The following is a 16,621-nucleotide window of genomic DNA, read 5'->3' on the forward strand; positions in this document are numbered from 1 at the left end:
TAAAAGAAAATTTAATCTAAAAGATTAAATATTTCTAATTGGATTAAGAAAGAGTAAACAACAGTATTAAATTTAAATATATTCTAAATAGTTGAATAATCATAGTGTTGATATAAAATTATAATTTAAAAATCATTTGAGAATTATACTTATAATTTTGATGAAAATGGCATTGAAACTTTTTTATTGCTCAAAAACTTAAGAGAATAGGTTATTTCTCGTACTTCTTAAAATTATAGTTTAACTTCTTTTCCCTGACAAAATTATAGTTTAACTAGATCTTGAACCTCATGCCATACAACTATACTATTCGCCTGTAAATGGGACTCTGAGTAATTTGAATATATTGGTTTTTCTTTTTTTTTTTTTGTGACATAGCGTCTTTTTCTTAAAATGGTTCATATATTGCGTTCGAGTGAAAGTACTAACGTATCTGTTTTTTTTTTTTTTTTCCAGACACTCTGACTGATTTAAGTATAATGATTATTATGAATGGAAGTAGGGTTTAGCAAGAGAAAATAATCTCTCACGACATTACAAGCCAAAATTTAAATTTTTGTTAAGAGAAGTATTTATATTTAATATTTAATTATATTTTAAATAGGATTTTTTTAATAGAATGATATTTGTAAGTAATAAAAAATTATTTTTTAAAATTTTATTTATAAAAAAACAATATTTATTTGAATTTGATTATTGAAATTTTGTCAAGTAAGTTCAAATTTATGCTAAAAAGGATATTTATATTTAGTATTTAACCATACTGTAAACATAATTGTCTTAAATAGAATGATATTTGTGAGTAATAAAAAAATAATTTTTTATTGTAATTTTTTTTTTCTGATTTTTATTACCAGAAAATAATATTTATTTGAATTTGATTATTGAAATATTTGACAAATAATGAAATTAAAGGTTCAAAGCGAAAGCTCTAAAAAATAGATAAACTATTAAACATTGTTAACGGGGAGTCGGGGGCCGCACATCTCAGCTCGATGGGCTGAGGATTTTAGGACATACTGCAAAATAAGGCGCGAGTTTCGATGACGTGGAAGCTTCACAAGATGCCACATCATCCGTCTTGACTTCGTACAGTCAACAACCAATTTGGCACCATACCAACCCACTGATTTCAGCCGCGAGGTAATGGTACAAATATATTTGGGCTTTTAACTCTATATCAGAATTTAATTTTATTCATTAATTTTATAAAATAATTTTTCAATTATTTACTTTTAATATCATAAGTCTCAAATGATAATTTTTGTACAAATTTCATTATTTTAAAAAGTTAAACTTAATTAAACAATATTTGAGAACATTTTATCAATATTTAAAAATTTAATGTTAACATTATTTGTTAATAAAACTAAGGGCATAAAAGTTAAAAGATTAAAAAAATAATTTATAAAATTAAGATATCAAAATAAAATTTTATATAAAGTTGAATAAACAATTATACATTTTTACCCAAGCCATTCAATGAAATCATTGCCTGTAAAAGAATGGATGAACATGTTATAACACAAAAAGAAAAAAAAAAGAAAAAAAAATGAATGAATGAACCAACCAACCCGCATGTTTTAAATTAAGGTACAAATCCATCTCAAAATTTATAGTCAAGTGCATCTCACATGCTCAAATATTTTATGGTGTAATTTTGTCCCAACATTTTTCATTTTAAGACAATGTCAGCCCTCTTTCTTGTTATATTTTAACTACTTTGATTATTAACTTTGAAATTTTAACTATTTTGTGTTATCTTGGATGCCACCTTATGTTCCATGTGTGATTTCACCCTACCCCAGCTTGCTTCGTCTCTCTTTCTCTTCCACTGGAATCTCTTCCAAACCCATCCAAATCTGGTTCACAAAGGTGAAGAAGCCCTCAACAACATCTCATTGAGCACCTTACTTCCAAACCCTCAAAATCTCTTCCAAATCGTTGCTCAATGCCATATTCTTGCATCTACTTTAGCACTGAGACCCCTCTCATTCGTGAAGGCGGGGAGGCATGTTCTTCAACCCAAGAAGGTGACCTTGTGGACCTAGGCATGGCTATCTGGGTTTTGATCATCATATTTGCGGTCATTATGTTGACCTAGGCATCTAATTTATGCTTTGTTGGCCTATTTTTTTGTGCTTGATTTCTTCTTTAGATTTTTTTTTTATAAATGTATGGCTAGGGTTCAAGGACCACAAGAAGATCTAGAACATGGCCTTAGGGTCCGAAGTCTTGATTTGGCTCGAGCACAATGGGTTCATTAATCTGTGATCAAGGTTGAGAGAATCATTCCAAAGCATCATTTTTGTGCTTGATTCAATGATTTAGGATGTTGCATTGAAATATCACCTTTCTTAGGTCACAATTAACTTTGCAAATCTAAGATAATTAAGGGTCTAACTCTAACAAGGATTACCAAGTTTGTAATTTATAAAAATAAAATTCTAAATTTTTATAATTTAAAATAAATAAAAATTATTTATTAAACTTCTAACCAGAGTAAAATATTATTTTGGAAGCATGAGACACCTCGTAGGAATAAAAGGATTCAAAACTAACTTGAAAAATATCAAGATATGAGAAAACAAGGTGGCACGCAGTTACTTGTGAACATGTGATGCAGCTGTTCTACTCTATGCCACACGCTGCAGCATGTTGCACATTTCAGACAGTAAGTTTTGCTATCAATTGACAGCAACCTGGTGCAACTTTCGACATACTCCATTTATCTTTCCAACATTCGAATGAAATGATCTAAATATTTATATAAAGCTCATTTCATAAACTAGCTAACGATATGAGTTTTACTTTTAAATTATGTCACACAAAAAAGATAGACACCCAATCACACTTTCAAACTATTTTTACAATTTTCACAACTCAAGGATGTCCAAAACCCTGCATGTAATACCTATAATACTTAAACACGTAAGTAGCATAGAATTAACCTTAAGATAAAGCTTTCATGATAATTTCAATAAATTTAATCAATAATAAAAAATATCATGAAAAGAAAAGGAACCTTGGTTATATAAAAACTCAAAAGGTTAAGCAAAAAAAAACCTATAGAGATGGGATCCCATAAATTATTTAATCTCAAAACCAAGTTTGAAAGGCCATTTAACCATTATAAATTAGAGTAAAAAGTGTTTGGGAAGCATGATAATTAATTAGAGTTAAAAATAAGTCAAAATGATATAAAAAGAATCATTTTCACTTAACAAAGGTACTTGACTATGGCCAGAGCATAATAAGTCGCGATCAACACTTCTAGTAAAGAGGCCAAATGGTCTTGGCCACTTTTTTGGCTGTGGCCATCACTCTATAATCTATAGCCAAAACTTCATGACAGCACCTGTCATGACAACTCCTAACATTGAACTTTCAATGCACATAACTTTCAATAGACCTTCGATTGAGGTATTCAAGCACCTACACGTCAATAATTTCATAATTTAGCTAATGGTTATAGTTTCGTATCATTCTGACATCAAGTGAAGAATTTGGACACTTGAAACCATAATTTCACATTTTTACCTTTAAACCATCAACCAAGTGTCCAAGCTCAAACCATAAGTTGTTAGCCCACACAAAGGCTTAAATCACACTCAATAAGTCTTGATACACTTGTCCAAATAGTCACAAACATCAAACAATTCCTAATACAAACAAGTGAAGATAGTTAGATTCTAGTCCCTCAATAAATAAAAGGACAAGGCTCTGCCTTTATGCCTAAAAAGGCAGCCATGAGTACTATATGAATTTTATCTACTCCTCTTTCTAGAAAAACTCCCGCCAAAAGATCATGCAATGTACGATACTCACTTATTCATAATTTAATTTACTTAATATGAACACATTGGGTTCACAATTTTATGCTACCCAAGTGAGCATCAATATCTTTTTCACAAACATGCTCCACTTAAATTCTTAATTTCATAACTCACTTCAAATCCTCATTTAGCCACACATATAGTATTCACATGCCAACACAACCATGTTATCATCATATGACATATCACACATTCCTTATTTCAATTAAATGTTTACAATTTGAAAATTATTTTGAGTTTCAACTCCACATTTAAATCAAGTCAAGGATTAACACACTATCATATAGTTTATGGTATGCTTTCATATTCATAAATTCAATTGTGCATGCAAATAAACCTATTTCATATCATAAAATAATTAAGCAAGATAGGTGCCCATCAATTACCTCAAATCTTTAAAAGGTCAAAGGTTTATACCTTAATATATACTTTCAAGCTTGTTTTTCAGGCCAAATATAGTGTTTGGATGATTAATTTACAATGAATTAAGTCTAAACTTAATTAACATAACTGAAAACACATTTCCAACTTTCACATTTTCATTTCTAAAATATCCAATACCTTTACTTCTCATACTTAGGCTTACTCATTGGGTTTAATAATTTTATTACTCCCAACTAACAACCATCAAACTTATATAGGGTCATAAATGTCACAACAACCCTCATAAGTCTACATTTATCACCCATTTTCAAACATTAATGGCTCCTAACCACCATTAATGTCTAAACCTATAATTTCTATGTTTAAATACTCAAAACAACTCTCATTAACTCTATTTGAGTTAATGAATTTAGACCCATAATCTATATGGACTGAAAATTAACTCTCATTATCAAAACCTAGCCAAAAGTTTCAAGAAAATGGGTTGGAAAGGAAGAAGAATATGTTAGAAAACATACTGTTAAACTTTAATAGCTTTAAAATGCCTCTAACCTTCTTGACATTAAAGCCCTAGCAAAGCTCTAGGTCTTCTCCTTCTCCTTCTCTTATTTTCTCTTTTCTTTTCCTCTATTTTTTGCATCAGTTTCATGTTTTAATTCTACAAAAAATGTACCATGTGCTGTATGCCTGCACCACACATCGCAGCATATAGTACAAAGAGGTGAACTTCACGTTTTGGTGGCTTATGTGCCGCAACATGCCATGCACACACCGAGTGTAAGATTTAAAAAAATTTAACCTCAAATTAGCTAAATAAATGAGGGTAATTAAGTAAATTTATGTGGTATGTAATTATAGAGAGTTAACGGATGTTTTGGATTGTGAAGTCAAGTTACTTGGGCATGAAAAAAAATGAGAAAAACAAGAAAAAATAGCTCTATGCTACATGTCGTAGTGTATGCACGGTATGCCGCAATGCACCGGCCAATCAGAACACAAAGATCCCTCTCTGTATCACATGCCATAGTGCGTAAGGATAAGCGTTGCCACACACGGCACACTTTTCGCAAAATGTATATGCGAATTGATGTGAAAATTAGAAGAGAAAGAAAAGTGAGCAAGAGAAGAAGCAATGAGCTTTATTAGGGTTTGCTTTTAAAGGAAGATTGGAGCATTTTAAAGCAACTAAACCCAAAGGGTAAGTCTCATAACTTGTTCTTCTTCCTTCCCAACCTATTTTCTCAAAGCTTTTAGTTAGAGTTTGATAATGAGAGTTAATTTTTGGTCCATCAAGGCTATATGTTTGAACCTATTGATTTAAATGAAGTTAATGTGAATTGTTTAAGATATTTAAACAAGTGATTGGGGAGTTTACATGTTGTTGTGTGGGCTTCATTAATGTCCAAAAATGGGTGATAAATGTAGAGTTATGAGGGTAGTTGTAACAGCAATGACCTTTATGAGTTTGATAATTGTTAATTGAGCTATTAAACTCAATAGTTAAGCTTATATGTGAGAAATAAAAGTATTGAGTATTTTAGAAGTGGAAAATGAGAGTTGGAAGTGTGTGTTTGATAATGTTGATGAATTTAAACTTTGATTAATTTAAGCCAGGCACCATATTTGGCTTGAGAAAGCAAGCTTGAAAGTAAGACATTGATGGGCAAACCTTTAATCTCTTAAATGTTTGAGGTAATTGGGAAAATCTTATTTTGGGTAGTTATTTATTAATTAAATTTTAATGTGAAAATAAGTTTACTTGCATGTATGATTAAATTTATAAATGTGAAAGCATGTTATAAATCATATGTTAGTATATTAATCGTGATCTTACATAAATGTAGAGTTGAATTCGAAATGAATTTCCAAACTATAAATATATATTGAAAAGTAAAGTCTACAACAAGTAATATGGTGTTTGTGTGTTTGTGTTAACATGTGAGTATCATATGTGTGGCTGAACAGAAATTTGAAAGGTGTTATGAAACTCAAAATTGAAAAGGATAATGCTTGTGAATATGATATTGATGCTCATTTGGGTAGTGTCAAAGCGTGAGCCCAATGTATTGTTATTGAGTAAATGAAATTGTGAGATGGGTGAGTGTAACATCCCAATTTAAATTTTAATAGTTAATTTGGGTTAATAGAAATTTTGAAAAAATATTTAGAGGTAAGCAAATTAGTAGAAAATGATTATTAAATTTAATTTAGGATATAATTCTAAATTAAAATTAAAAAAATTAAAAAAAATTAATTAATTAATTAAAAAAATAAATAAATAAAATATTATTAAATTATTATTATTATTATAAAAAGAAAGAAATAGAAAAGGTATGAGAAAGAGAAAGGAAAGAAGGAAGAAAACGTGAACGCTTTCGGTGCAATCATTGTATATTATAATAATATTTAAAAAAAGGGCAGAGAGAGCATCTGTGAGCCAAGTTCACCGGTGCTGGGTTTTAAGGTAAGAGTTTTTAATAGGATATTTAGGGTGTGATTTTAAGTTTTTCAAGACTAAGTAAGTGTTCTAAAATTTTTTCTTAGTCATCCTTCTTCTTTGGTTTCTGAGTTTGTAGTGGTAGAAAATTTAAGATCTGGAAGAGGGATAAATTTATGTTGAATAAATATGATTTTTGAGGTTGTCAATAGTATAATAAATGTTCTAGAGTATAAATTTATTGATGATCTTTGAATCTGTGGCTTATGGATCAAATTCTAAATTAGATCTGAAAATATATGTTGATTTATTAAGGTTTAGATGATTATTTGGGATGAGAAATGAATTATTATGGCTATAAAATTATGATTCTAAGCTAGAGACTCAATTTTTAATTTTTAGGTATTTTATGTACGAATTTATGAAATAAAAAAAATTTTAATAATAGAAATTAGTTTAGAAGTTGATTTTTAGATTATTATTGATAATTAAAAGAGGAGTTAAAAATTTTACTTAATAGTATTAACTCTAGATTTGTATTAAGATTGAGATTAGAAATTATGCTATATTTTTAATTCTATTATTAGAATTATTTTATTAGTTTCAAAAATTGAAACTAATATTTATAAATAATATGTTATTTGTAAATTGTATTACTGGTGAAGATTGTGGTGAGAGAGAAATTTTAAGGAATAATTTATTAAAAAAGCCACAAGGTAACTATGCTTTTAATTTGTAATTTGTGTTACTTCATGTTAATTGGGTGATTATTGAGAAAATTATAAATTTTGTAATATTATATAATTGTGCAATATTATCATGAATTTATTTGATTATTGTGGGAAGTGTTGGGAGACTTGTTATTGTTGTTGTATTTATGTGCCACGTGGTACGCTCCTATTGGAGCTCAATAGGTGGTTTGTAAGGACTCAGGCTAATCTACCTTTGGCCGGGTAATTTAGCACCGAGTGAGGGCTACGGCTCGAGGTTAATGGAGGGATATAAGGATGGTTGTTTGTGTTTATTGTAATATTTCTTATATTTGTTGGAATTATATTATTTTTAATTCTCACTTAGTAAGCACACACTTAACTGTTTGTATACACTATCATAAATTGGCTTTGGTTGCTGGAACTTTTGAGTCTCATTATGTGGTTAACAATTTTCAGGAGAAGAGCCACGAGTGACACATGGAGGAGTCCCAGAGGCTTAGTGGTATAGATTCACTGTCTCTTTTGGGTATTTAATTTATGATTTATAATGTGTTATATTGCCAATATTAGGGCTTTTTGTTTATTGTCAATTATATGAATATATAAATGTAATCATGCCTTTCAAACTATTTCTATTTTTGGTACAATTTGGATGACTGTAATTTTAATATTAGGTTTATTTTGGATTGATTAAAATGGCATGATTATAAAGTCAAATAACTGGCTTGTGTTGAAAATTGACTAAATTGCTTATTTTACTTGTTGGGAGTATAAGGATGGACAAATGTGATTTAGTTTACTTGTTGGGAGTATAAGGATGGACAAATGTGATTTATCCTAATGGCATGTGGGAGGTAAAAATTTATCTGAAATGTTATAGTGTGTGAGTTGGAGCCAATTATAAAATATTTTATATTGAAATTATTGATATAAAAATGTGTTGGATGGCTGTAACCCAACTATGGTTGAGTTAAATTATTTAAAAAAAAATTTGGTGTGTTACAATTTTGGTATCAGAGTTGACTCATTGGTACCAGGTTCAGCCTCAACTTTGTTATGTAGGAGAGGTTGGAGGATCGAACCTGGGGAGGCTCTCTGCAAGGGGAATAATCCTGCATACTACTGTGGGAAAGCCTTTGTCTCCTGATGCTCACCGTAAGGGGTGGGGTCGCCCTGTTGTGGGGCCTGGGGGGAGAGTGTCCAGCGCCTCGGGTGACGGTGAGATCCTGAGGAGGGCTGTTACAGTGAGCATCGTACATTGCATGATCATTTAGTGAGAGTTCACCTAAGGAGAACAGTAGTTAAAATCCATATGATACTTATGGCTGTCTTTTAATACACGAAAGCCTAGCCTTATCCCAATGTTTGTCGAGCAATTGTCTTATAGTTTATCAGGGACAAGAATCTAGCTATTTCCACCTGTTTATCAAGGAGATTAGCTTAGGGTATAAGATACCTCAAAGATTTGAGAGTAGGGAGAGTCGTGGTCTGAGAGTGAGTATTGTGATCTTTAGCCAAGTCACACCTCACAATTTATGAGCTTGGATAGTCTAGTCACACAGGTGAAACCCTGATTGATATTATAGCCCACAGTTTCAATAAGAGAAAATAAGAAGGTGATAAGGAGGAATCAATCATATATATATGCATGTTATTTGACTTAAGTTTATGGCAAGTCGTAATAGTAAATGTGACATTGTCACATGATCGTCTGCGTTATGACAATATGCACTGAGCTAGTAAAATGGGTAATTATCATATGCTTAAGTGTATTGTAGCAATGTACTCTGTGTTTTGAAATGAGAAAACATGAAAATGAGTTTATTGTAAAATTACAACTTGTATTATGTATAATCTCATATCTTGAGTGATTAACTCTATTTTACATATTTAAATCAATTGATATACAACTGCATAGGATAGATGTACCTTAGTTACTAAGTGGCTAGACTCATCCCTCTCTTTCAATATTTTACAGGCTCCAACTCCAGTATGGAAAGAGAAAAGGCTCCGGAGGCTTAAGAATTTGAGTGTTCATATTGTAATGCCTCCTTACTTCATTTATCTTATGTAATGGATAAGTTTATTTCCAATTATGGTATATTTTGCTTATACTTGCACTCATTTAGGTTTATAATTTTTGGAATATATTTTATGGCCTAAAATGTTATATGTAAGTTGTTAAAGTATTAATAGGGTTAAAATACTAGTGCAAGTGTAAAGTTATTGATTTGATCATCATTGTATATGTTGATTGTAAAATACAATGTCAAAACCTCCCCCTTACCTTTTTTTGATATTATAAGGGTTGGGAAGTAAAAATTTATTATGATTGGAATTATGTGCATGTGGTTTGTTGTACAAATAATTTTAAGTTCTTTGAGTGTATTTTGGATGTTAGAAATTACTTTTGGCACATGTGTGGGTTTTTGGACATTCTTGAGTTGTGAAAAGTGTAAAAAAATTGTGAAAATGTGTTTAGGTGTTTATATTTCTTGTGTTGCATACTTTGAAAGTAAAACTCAGCCATTAGCTAGTTTATGAAAAGAGTTTTTTATAGACACCTAGATCATCTCATTCAGACGTCGTATAGAGAAATGAGGCACGTCAAAAGTTGCCTAAGTTTGCTATTAAATGGCAGTAAAATTGTTGTCTAAAAAGGGGCAGCCACGATGCACTGTCTTGTTTTTCATGTCTCGTTATTTTTCAACTATTTTTGAATTTTTTTCACTCCTTTAAGGTATCTCATACTTTCAAAATATTTTTTTACTCTGATTTGAAGTTTATTGATGATGTTTAAGCAATTTATAATAAAAATTCGGGATTCCATTTCTATAAAATTCAAACTTAGTAATCTAAAAATGGGCTTAACCTATTATTATCTTAGTTGTGTAATTAATTGTGTTTAATAAGAAAGAAATTACATTACGCCATGTGGTATAAAGTCATTTCTTCTTATTTTTCTCACTTTTTCATGTTTGGATGGTCTAGCTTTACTTCAGACTTAATCCTAGAACTCACAACCCAAAACATTTTATAATTCTATATAACCACACACCATATAAATTTATTTAATCTCTCTCATTTACTTAACTAATTTGGAGGTAAGATTTTCCCGGACGTTACATGCATCATTCCCGAAGCTGAAGTCGAAGTCAAATTTTGGCTTCTGCATGATGGGTTTACGGATCTTCGATCTGGGTTGAGAGCATGATGGGTTTATCATTTTTGTGCTTAATTCAATGGGAAGATCTAAACATGGTCATTGGGTTCAATAAGTTGAGAGCGGTGGTTTCATTGTTCCAGACCACTGTTCTAGATACATTTTTGGTTTTAGTTTTTTTTTTTTCAAATCTGTAAATAGAATTAAATTCCTCATCCACCGCTCTTATCCTTATTTGGGATTTATTGATTCTTGTTTAATGATTTTGATTGAAATCTGAGGTTCACTGATATGTTTAAACTCTCCTATTGTACAAATTGTCCTTCATCTACAATCTAGGTTTTTGATTGCCTCTGCCCATATATTGTTGATGTAATCGCTATTGCCATGGCCATCGGCGTCCGGCAACGTACAAAGAGAAATGAAGGCATGAAGCATCATGTTGCTGGTGATGTATAAGAGAAATGAAAGGGTGAAAAGATGGAATCATAGATCTGACGTGTATCTAGTTTTTTTATTATTTTTAATTTTCGACATATGACAAGGTGGCAACTGAAGGTCTGATTAATGATTAACATAGTCAAACAGTTAGATTAGGACGACATTGTATCTAAATAAAAAATGTCAAGGCAAAATTTTATTAAAAAATATTTTAGAATATATGGTATGCTTGATTAGAAACTTTGAAGATAAATTTGTACGTTAATTAAAAAAAAAAAAAAAACTAGTAGAACTTTCACTAACACCTTTTGCCGACAAACTGTTACTGCTTCACCGAGGTTGTTGCAGTGTTACAGGCTGGCTCCATTCTCAACATATGCTTTTTAAACTTACTTATAATGATGTTTCCTAAATATCTACTGGGATAAAGAAGTACACATTCTACTGCCATCTTTCTGATAAATTGATAATGGGACTCCTATTTGTCTTGGGGACATCAAATTCACTGCTTTTGACTTTCATAATCTCTCATGTCTAATCTAGGGGGATAAGTACTTATTGGTTCATAAACGAGAAATCACAAACACAATAATCAAAGCGTGCTGTGTGACACCTGACATGAAACAAGACATTTCCTTTTCTTAGAATAAAGCAGAGAGAATTGTGGCAATAATTCAAAAACTTCAGCCATAAATGGCCTCTGATTCAACATAACGATATCCTAAGCAAATGGAATGCCTAATTGCAGAGCAATGTTTCACGCGTCGAATTTCCAGTAGTTGGGTTCACCCTGATACAACACAAACAGCTTTGTTACTCAATGAGTGAGTTATGAAGCATATTCAGAAAAATCTGAGTGAAAAGATATGAATATGATCTAACCCATCTGCAACTTTGCACAGGTATTCTCTTTGATCGTCCCTTAATGGCACATCTGTGAAGTCTGAATATTATAACAAGCAGACCATCGTTAGCTAACTGTAGAAATTGCCTACCATCAAAGCAAACTCACAGATCCATTTCAAAACTTCAGCTTGTTACAATTTGAAAGTTCACCCTTGTGACAAAGTAATCAGCAAAGTATAGAAAAATATTGGTACTGATGTGCATGTGCTAATGGTGTAAACCACGGCCCATCCAGAGAGTTCGAACAGACTAAGCCAAAAGATACTGAAATGTAATTTAGCTTCAATTTAAAAATTGTCCTTTGATCTTGTAGATAAATCAATAAAAACCTAAAGTATTCATTCTGGTGAAGTTCATTTGTCATCTTTATTCTCTTCTTTCTCTGATCCCCACCTCCTATACCTCAGTCTATGTCTATTGGCATCCAAGCTCTCAGTTGTACATTCATTAATCAGCCAGGAAAAGACAGATAAATTAATAACTAATAAACTTAACTATTTGGTCCCTATTTATGCATTAACTAATTTCAGGGATTAGAGCAGAATAAACCTGATAATTCATAGACCAAATTGTTAGTCTACTCTTAATGTCCCATTTGGCAACAAGGGTCAAAAGAGATTCTCTTTTTACCTTCTCTGTATTACGTTTATCATGTCTTGTAATTATCACTCGATGGCATATCTATTCTTTTCTTTTCTTTTCTCTCTCTCTCTTTTTAGTACTTTTTACAAGTGGGAACATGAGGGTCATTTCCCAATTCCCATCTTCAAAATCACCTTTCATTTTATTTTCCATTTCATTCCTTTCTGTCAATATTTGTCAAGTAATCCACCAACCAACACAGGCATCTGACCTTAGAATGATAAAAGATCAATTCTTCGTTTAAATTATATCACCCTCAAATACAATAATAGTACATAATAAGCGGTACATCTGCATACCAGCGCCAGTTATATTTGTCCCCTTGAAAGACGTGTTTCCTGTTGCAAGGGCACCTTCCAAGTTAGCATTGCTCAAATTTGCCTGCATGAAGATTGATGCACTCAGAAGACACCAGATATTGTGAAATTGAGCTGTTAACACCTGATAATCTACAGCCCTTCCCTTCACATCATCTCTGCAATTTACCGTACTTCTAAATTGTAGCTAGATTATCATGTGAATGATCTGTCACACTATCGCCATATCTCATATTCATCAGTCAGTTCAGCACTTGTTCTTAAAATAATAGAAACATAAATAATGGAACAGACAGCAGTTAATCAGATGGATGGTTAAGGGAATTATGCAGTAATCATCAAGTATCTCCTATACAACAGCACTCATTATGCAAATTTTCATAGTCCAGCGCATTATAGAAAGCACCCAAAAAAAAAAAAAAAACATAAGGTACCAGAATGGAGGGAGGGCATAGCAGGGGAATAAATAATAAACTGAGTCCTTATGCAAATGTTTTCTAAATTATTGTCCATTAGATCCTAAGACAATGCATATTTAGTCCTTCAGCACATATATCAAAACAGTTAGATGTAACAATAATTTTAATGACACACAGTACCACCATATCAACACAGCAAAAGTTTACCTTTGTCACATTTGCAAGAGAGAAGTCAGCACCTCTAAGATCAGCATCTGAAAGATCGGCACCTGACAACATGTGGGAGCAGTAGTAGGAAGCACATTTATTAATTGCAAGCATATGCATGAAAAGCTAAATCTAAAGAGAGACTGCATGGTAGTCTAAAAATTGAGGTGCAATAGAAAGTCCTCTCATTTATGGGTACATCCAGTTTACTTCACTTGCTTAGACCCAAAATCAGTTTTTCTTATTATATTCTAGCATGTTTCATTGGACATTCTCAAGGTTTATGTTATCACTTAGCCACTTGCTGTTTTTCATACGAAATTTAAAAACATACTCCCTTTGATCCTATATACAAGACCCTACTTATTGGTCCTTAATACAACACTTTCTTCCAAAATTTAATGAAACATTCACGAGACATTTTCAAAATTATCCTTATCTCTTTCACTCTTGGCTTTTCCATCCTCCCATCCCTCTCCCTTCAATTAACTATGCCAATCAAAAGGGGTTGTTTTGGACAGTTGTTAAAATTTTTGACATTTAACTACTTTGAACTAATTTTCTTAGTCTAATGAAAGTTGTTGATAGGGTCTTAAAAAAGGACAGAAGGGAGTAAATAACTTCATAGTTAAAGGGATGTTTTATTTATCATAAGTAGTTTCTTAGTACTGAGAATTTCAATTCCCAAATGTAGCCTCCCAAAAGCATGAACAGTTACTTCACAGACACAGATAAGCATCGAATACCAAATTAAAACACCACATAAATCCAAACTTAGCCATATATCTATAGGTAATTGACTCAATAAGCGGTATCTGTTTTCAATCATACCCGTTAAATCAGCATCAAAGAAGCTAGCACCTAACAACTTCGCACCTTTAAAATTGGCTTGTCGCAATATAGACTGTAACAGAAAATAGGTGAGTTATTAGCCTTCAATATACAGTCCTATCAGATTGACACTAATTTAAAAAAAAAAAAAATACACCGTTTTGAAATCTTGCTTGATCAGAGTCTTGCCACTGAAATCCTTCCCAGTAAGGTCTTGTCCCCTTGTCACCTCTTGCCCATATGGTCCTCCACCCTGCACTTTCAAGTCATTATTGGCATTATCCATCGACCAAACAACAATTCCCAAAGAAGTAAATTACTATAGCAGCTGAAACCACAAAACTGTTGCTAATTCTGCAGGGGTTCAAATTCTCACTATCAACAGCAACATTTTGGGATTAAATCGAATACCTTGAAGGCGAGTGCGGGATCAGCGAAGAATAACGAAACAGAAAAGAGAGCAACCAAGCTTGCCGTAGACACAGATTCTGTCAATGAGAGTGCAAGTTTTTGAGAAGCTTCGGGTTGTCGCTTCAGTGGAAGTGCCTGACAAGGAAACCCAGATCACTGAACGGAGCGAAGTGTAACAATTATTGGATTTTTGAAGAGCGAAACGGACTGAGAAAGATGGGGTTGCGTAGATTACCAACCAGAGGCGAACGAGAGGCGGAAATGGAGGGATGAGGACGCAAGAGGAGAGGCTTTGCAGAGAATTTGGAACACATGGAGACGTTAAGAAGCGCCATTGCTCACAGATGGAACTCGCAAGACGCTATGCCTACCATGTGGATAATGTTAATGTCAATACTTTGTAATGTTATTGGTTGCGATATTAGACTCGTTAATTTCCCTTAGAGAGAGAGAGAGAGAGAGAGAGAGAGAGAGAGAGCCGTTAATTCGCTATACGCATTTAAAATAGGGAAAATGATAGTTACGTTACGTGATAGGTGAGGTAAGCGACAAATGAAAAAATTAATGCTCCTAAAACACTTTTAGTTAAATGATATTTAATTAATCTTACTTTTTATATTATCTTTCTTACTATATTGTAAAGCACATCATTTATTTTAATTTTTTTAAGTTTTAAATGATAATGTGAGGCCCACATTATTAAAAGAAAGAGGTGCGGGACCCTTAGTAAAAGTATATATAAAGATAAGATTCAATAAAAATGATAAATATGATTTCACCAAAAAAAAATAATAAAAATAAAATTTGTTATCAAATTACAAATTTAATTTTAAAAATTATAAAAAATTAAAATTATTATATTTTGAAAAATCATATATGCAATGAAATTACAAGTTTAATTTAAATGACATGATGGTGGATTTATAATAGAAATAATAGGCATACGATCTATATTAAAAAATGATAGCGGACATAAGACTTGCAATAAAACTAATAGGTGCTGAATATGCAATGAAATTACAAACTTAATTTAAATGAAAGGTAAAAAATGTATTTAACTGACCGGATTTTTTTGGAAATTTAATTTTAATTATGTGGGAATAAAAATTCATAAAATAATAAATTATTATTTATATTTTGTCCCAACAACCCTCAAAATTATCACCAGTGGGCTAAGATTCATATTTTGTGTAAAATTATATTCACCTTGGCATGACACTTAAAATTAATTTATTTAAATAGGTAATTCATTTATCAATTACATTACATACAATTCTTAAATTTTTATAGGATTCAATCATCATATAATCCAGCATGTTCAATCTCATATATTACCTTAAGATTCAAAATCATTTTGATAATTTTAACTAAGTCAAAGAATAATAAATCTTTATGAGTAGCACCATTATCCATAATTGTGTCACTAAAATAACTTAAATATATCTATTTTGGTGGAACATACATTTAAGCAATCTAAGCTTCAAGGAGTGTTTATTAATTGATGCCACTGTAAGTTAAGGTTGACTATTAATTCAATTAATAGGAAGATTTTCAGGGGCCGATGGTAAAAGAAATATAATAGAGATGAGACTCAATGAAAATGGTAAATATAAAATTTGTAATAAGATTAAAAATTTAATTTTAAAAATATAAAATTTTAAAGTTTGAAAAAATCACATGAGATTTATAATAAAAATAATAGGAATACGATCCATACTAAAAAGTGATTGTGGATATAAGACTTGTATAGTAAAAATGAAAAATATTGGATATGCTATGAAATAAAAAAAATTAATTTAAATGAAAAGTAAAAGCTAAAAATTAAGTATTTAACTGACTGGATTTTTTTAGAAATCTAACATATAAATATGTGGGGATAAAATTACATAAAATAATAAATTATTCTTTATATTT

At 31.3% G+C, this 16,621-nt stretch overlaps 1 protein-coding gene across 1 annotated transcript; it reads right to left on the reverse strand.

Moving 5' to 3' along the window:
- Nucleotides 1-11,593: 11,593 nt before the first annotated feature.
- On the reverse strand, nucleotides 11,594-15,105 carry LOC129303351 (thylakoid lumenal 15 kDa protein 1, chloroplastic). The gene is made up of 8 exons (XM_054942626.1): nucleotides 14,947-15,105; nucleotides 14,708-14,842; nucleotides 14,454-14,549; nucleotides 14,297-14,369; nucleotides 13,466-13,527; nucleotides 12,822-12,903; nucleotides 11,857-11,917; nucleotides 11,594-11,764 (listed from the first exon to the last, which is right to left on the reverse strand). The coding sequence occupies exons 1-8, from the start codon at nucleotides 15,040-15,042 to the stop codon at nucleotides 11,713-11,715; spliced, it is 657 nt and encodes a 218-aa protein (XP_054798601.1). The 5' UTR covers nucleotides 15,043-15,105; the 3' UTR covers nucleotides 11,594-11,712.
- Nucleotides 15,106-16,621: the final 1,516 nt, after the last annotated feature.

The sequence above is a fragment of the Prosopis cineraria genome, unplaced genomic scaffold (genome assembly GCF_029017545.1).
Source record: "Prosopis cineraria cultivar Desert tree isolate PC_DT_omini unplaced genomic scaffold, ASM2901754v1 PC2, whole genome shotgun sequence".
Classification (NCBI taxonomy): domain Eukaryota; kingdom Viridiplantae; phylum Streptophyta; class Magnoliopsida; order Fabales; family Fabaceae; genus Prosopis; species Prosopis cineraria.

What these genes read in the sequence shown, in the direction of transcription:
- LOC129303351 (XM_054942626.1), bottom strand. Translation starts at nt 15,042, where the DNA reads ATGGCGCTTCTTAACGTCTCCATGTGTTCCAAATTCTCTGCAAAGCCT. An exon ending in TCAAGCAAGATTTCAAAACG is followed by an intron (nt 14,370 to 14,453) that starts GTGTATTTTTTT and finishes TTTCTGTTACAG; the next exon opens with TCTATATTGCGACAAGCCAA. An exon ending in CTCTTGCAAATGTGACAAAG is followed by an intron (nt 12,904 to 13,465) that starts GTAAACTTTTGC and finishes ATCTTCATGCAG; the next exon opens with GCAAATTTGAGCAATGCTAA.